General features: G+C 38.8%; 1 protein-coding gene across 2 annotated transcripts in view; it reads left to right on the forward strand.

The window, feature by feature from the left end:
• LOC138043688 (3'-5' exoribonuclease 1-like) overlaps positions 1-5,000 on the forward strand; it is a 14,335-nt gene that overhangs the window by 2,092 nt on the left and 7,243 nt on the right. For both annotated transcript variants that reach the window (XR_011131312.1, XM_068890086.1), the window contains exon 2: positions 2,974-3,190. Coding sequence is in view for 1 of the 2 variants with exons in the window: in XM_068890086.1 (XP_068746187.1) it covers positions 2,974-3,190 (217 nt within the window). In the remaining variant the exon portion in view is untranslated. The remainder of the gene's footprint in view (positions 1-2,973; positions 3,191-5,000) is intronic.

Below are 5,000 nucleotides of genomic sequence, written 5' to 3' on the forward strand. Positions count from 1 at the left end.
AAATAATTAAAAGGGCTAATGTCAAAAACTTGTAAAAATATAAAATAAACACACTTACATGTAAATGAAATTAATTCATAACCATGCAAGTTAAGACTGTTGGGCTTGGCTCTGATGAACGTTCACTACGAAAAGCCCCTTGACTACCATGATGATGCTGTAGTTAAGTTTTTTGCAGAAAGATACATGTACCCTCGAAGAATGCTTCTTGTTGATCCTGTCTTTATGAAACACAAAATTGAAAAAGCATCAAATGCAGTATATTTTTATCATGGATTTGCATCGTTTTTACGCAGCTTTGTTAGTAACATTTTGATGCAAAAGGAATGGCATTTTAATTTAATTTTAAAAATGATGGTAAAGCCCGCTGACCAAATGGCAGAAATCATGTTTCCAAAACTTCAAAATTTTCCAGGAAATGACACCCCCTGGAACCCCCTGTCATTGAACACCCTCTGCTAAATACCTGGATCTGCCCTAAATGAATAAATACCCGGAATACCTGCCCCTAAATACCTGAATCCTTCCCCCCCCCCCTTCCCCATCAATGGCACAATTCTTAGTGTTAGTGAGCCAGTTGGCACCCTGGGCTTCGATCTTGTGTTTTTTTTTTCTGAGGGTTATAGCAAAAATCAGCCCTTATTTCTTAGGGAAAGAGGAAAAATTGGCCTATTTCCAAGTGGGTGTACAGTGTACAGTCTCAACACTTTGATGTTCTTTTTCAGAGGGGTTAAAATCTGTGGTAACTTCATCCAAAGGGAGGGGGGGTGGGGGGTGGGGGGTGGATATTAAATGGAATGGCCCATTTTTGCATTGTTGTGTGCACAGTACTATTGTCTAGTCATGTCCTGTTGTAATTTGGATACTTCTGCAGTTGAACAAAGTATAAGGTCAGACAGAGTGTATTTCAATACAATTGAACTGAATTTGTTAGTGTTATTGAGTAAATTCTCAAGGTACCAGTAATTTTTTGTTCTTAACCCAGACAAACCACTGGTAGGAATTCCAATTAAAGGTGTCTTTTAATACTTTCTTTGACCAAATTCTCATAGACGTGGCATTACATTTAATTAATACAGAACGTTAATTCCTAGGCATGATTACATTTTTCAAGTTGTTTTCTCAAAATATCTCTCTTATATAAGCTTGTACATCAAGTTTGCAATAATTATCTAAAGAAAGCCTTGATGTCAGTAAGATAATAACTGTTCTTAGTTGTGTTTTTAAAAATTCTCTTTGTTAAAATGTGTGCTACATTCTGGTTTAAAACAGAATGTTGAGCTTTAATTGGTATCATCAGTACTCCAAATTTAGTACCAAGTCCAGTCATCAGAGATGACCAGAAAGTTGAGGCAACCAGGTTTTGGTAAAATGAAAAGTGTGGTTGTTGGAGGAAAGAACAATGGACAACCCTGCCAAACTTCAAAATCAACAAAAATCAAAAATCAAAAAAAAAAAAAAATCAAATGATAATAAGAAAGTAATCTTAACCCATTGACTCCCAGGTGTTCCCATTGACGAGTAAAATCGTCTGGTGCTAGACATAGTAAAATACTAAGTCTGGCCGGTTTAGGCCGGTTTGGACGTCAAAGGGTTAAGCAGCACCCAACTTACCTGTCGCTTTTCTATTGTCAATGTTCAACAGTACCGTCAAGTTAAAAGTAATTAATTTGCTGCAGCTGAGCATTTTCCCCTGCTTTGAGTATCTTTATCTTTTGCAATTAACATTGTCAGATAGGAAATTACAAGGGACAGTGTCAAAAGCATGTTTGAAAGCCATGGAGGTCGAAACGTGCCAAAACTTAAACACAGACTTCCATGGATCGGAAAACTACTAACAGGCGCTCTGAAGATCGACCACCTTGTGATTGCATTTCAACACAGCTGGCAATTTAATCAGCTGGCAATTTAATCATGGGTTTGGTTGCCCTAACCTTTTGAAACAGGGACAACCTGGATTTTTTTTCAAGCAATTGTTCTCCTATTTGTAAATGTACAGTACAGTAATTGATAAGTTTGCATTTAAAAAAGAACATTGTTTTTGCAATGATCAAAATCACTACTGACATGAATTTGTTGGTGTTACTTTGGACCTATATGCATGACTTGTATGATTCCTTAAATAATGAAACAAAATTAATAATGGTTCTGTTAATTTTTTTTGGATGATGTATATACAGGTATCATGTTGTACTCTTTTCTTCATTTGCTACAAAACCTATCTTTCCTCATTACAATTGCAAAGTAACAAGTTATACATTACGTGACATTGTAAAATTTTCATTACTTTTTATGGCTCACCTCACAGCACTTACAACTTGCTACTGTATTGGCAACTTCTAGTAACAGTGATAAGCAACCATTTTCCTAGAAGCTTTTCAAGGACAAGAATATATAAATAATTGATAAAGAAAGGACATTTATGGTTGGAGGCAGGCCAGTTGCATATTAAAATTTTAAATGCACAATTGAAAAGTTGAATTTGCGACTATCTGAAACAACTTTATTCAATGGTCAGAGCAGGACTTCAAATCAGAAATTCCAATACATTGCAAGTCCAGCACCTTACACGTTCTACCTCCTTATCTCTAATAATAATGATGCGGCTCAACAACGTCGAGCCAAAAGCATACTATGGCACCTGAGGCTCAGTACCACTGCATGGTCCATGTTGTGTATGACATTGGAGCACAATTTACAGCCAGCTGGAATAAGCTGTATGCTGGTTTTTGCTGAGGGTGGAAAACCGGAGAGCCCAGAGAAAAACCCTTAGAGCAGAGTAGAGAACCAACAGAAACTCAGCCCACTTGTGGCCTCTGGGTCCAGGAATTAAACCCTGGCCACATTGTTGGGTGGCGAGTGGTCTCGCCACTGTAGACCCCCTCCCCTCCCCCCCTCCCCTCCCCCCTCCCCTTTCCTCTCTTCCTCTATATTACTAATGGAGCATTCCTACCAATATTATTAACTTTACAGTGGAGTTGGAAAAGTCCTTAAAAAAAGACTAAAAAACCATCTCAAAAAAGAGAAATTAGCGCTAGCCAAGTTGGAGCAGGAGAAAAGAATCAAACAAGTGCACTTCTACTGTGTCATTGATTTTCAAGGGACTTGTGAAGAAGAGAACCCAAAAGACTATATTCATGAAATTATTGAGTTTCCTGTAGTACTTGTTGATGCCAATACTTTGGAAGTGGTAAGTGTACAATGTATGTTGCAAATTTTGTCTGACAATTTCTTGTTCTGGAATTTAATTTAATTTATCATTTTTTAATATACATGTACTGTATCATTGACCATTGATTTCAGTCTGCGGTTAAAAAATTCTTATCACATGATAACATTTTTTGTGGCTCTGCGGTTACGAAAATACCGATCTCATGACGCCATTTTTCTGTTACTCTCGCCAAAGAGAAAATCGCGAAACGATGTTGAGGGCGATTAAAACCTGCCGAAGCTATTACGGGTAACCCATTAAAAGCTTTCTCCGAGGAAATAAGAAGCAGGTGGAAACTTTTCTTCAGTTTTTTTCTTTTCTCGACCATGGGAACTGACAAAGGAATAGCGCCACGTGGTCGGTATTTTTGAAACCGCAGAGCCACAAAAACGTTATCACTTGATCAGAATTTTTTTAACCACAGACTGAAATCAACGGTCTGTGAAGTGGGCTGAAAAACAACCCTTGTCCACTGCCGTGTGAGATCGATAGCAGTTTTTTAGTGGATGCAGAGGTTGCTAACTTATTGACTCCCGAGTCACCCTCCATTGGTAAAATTGTCTGTCGTTTGACAGAGCAAAACTGTGATTTTAAATAAGAACGATCACACATATGTTGAGGGGCGGTGGCCTCATGGTTAGAGTGCTCGACTCCGGATCGAGTGGTACGGGTTCGGGTCCTGGCTGGGGACATTGTGTTGTGTTCTTGGGCAAGACACTTTACTTTCACGGTGTCTCTCTCCACCCAGGTGTATAAATGGGTACCGGCGAAATGCTGGGGGTAACCCTGCGATGGACTAGTATCCCATCCAGGGGGGAGTAGAAATACTCCTAGTCGTTGCAAGGGAAACCAGAGATAAGCGCTGGCCTGATGGGCCTTCTGGCTCGTAAGCAGTGACTCTACCTTTACCTTTATCACACAAAAGATCAAGTTGCAGTGTTTTTGTCAGAAAATTAAATGTTACAGTATTTGGATTTGGGAATGTCATTTTCTGTATTTATTAAAGAGACTACTGTATGAAATGGACACCCCAAAGTTTGGGCGTGACAATCACATTACTACGCAAGGAAAGCTAACCAAACTTTGTTAATAATACATGTAATTTTAAGAGATCATTTTGTTGGGGTTGCCTTTTTTAATGCAATGGAACTCAAATGATACAGGCTGGGTTAACTTAAAGGGGCTAGGTCACGCTATTTTAGGTAATTTTGTTTAATTTTGTTAATTATGAGCTCTAAACGTCAAATTGGCAAAGCAAGAGTCTTTCATTTTCAAAATCACGGCCACATAACAACTGAGAATGATTTTCCAGCTTTGTAAATGACATTTTAATATAGACTGATGTAATTTTGAAAAACGGTGGGCCGACGTTTTTCAAATGTACCCAAATTCAATCCATTTCAATCCTCTCCAGTTTTGTCCATCCATGTCCCTTCTTGGCTTCCCTGCATTTTGTTAGAGATCTTCTATAGTTTTGAACAGTTATTTTGATATTTTAGTTAATTCTATGACCATTCGATCAGTGCTGAAATTGCCTAAAATTGCGTGACCTACAGCACTGTAGCCCCTTTAAGGTTCCAGATTAGGCAGTACAGTCAGAGATAAGGTTATTTTGCATGGGGATATCTGACATTCCGGTAAACTTCCATTTCCTTACGCTGTATGGACCCCCCTTGTCCTCCAAAAATATGGGTACATGTTGTGGTCTGCTGGTGGGCCATTGGCTCTCGGGCATTTGTGATTATTGTGTGCACTGTTCTGGGTGTGATGTCAGGGCATTCCGGATGTG

The sequence above is a fragment of the Montipora capricornis genome, chromosome 3, assembly GCF_036669925.1.
Source record: "Montipora capricornis isolate CH-2021 chromosome 3, ASM3666992v2, whole genome shotgun sequence".
Taxonomy (NCBI): domain Eukaryota; kingdom Metazoa; phylum Cnidaria; class Anthozoa; order Scleractinia; family Acroporidae; genus Montipora; species Montipora capricornis.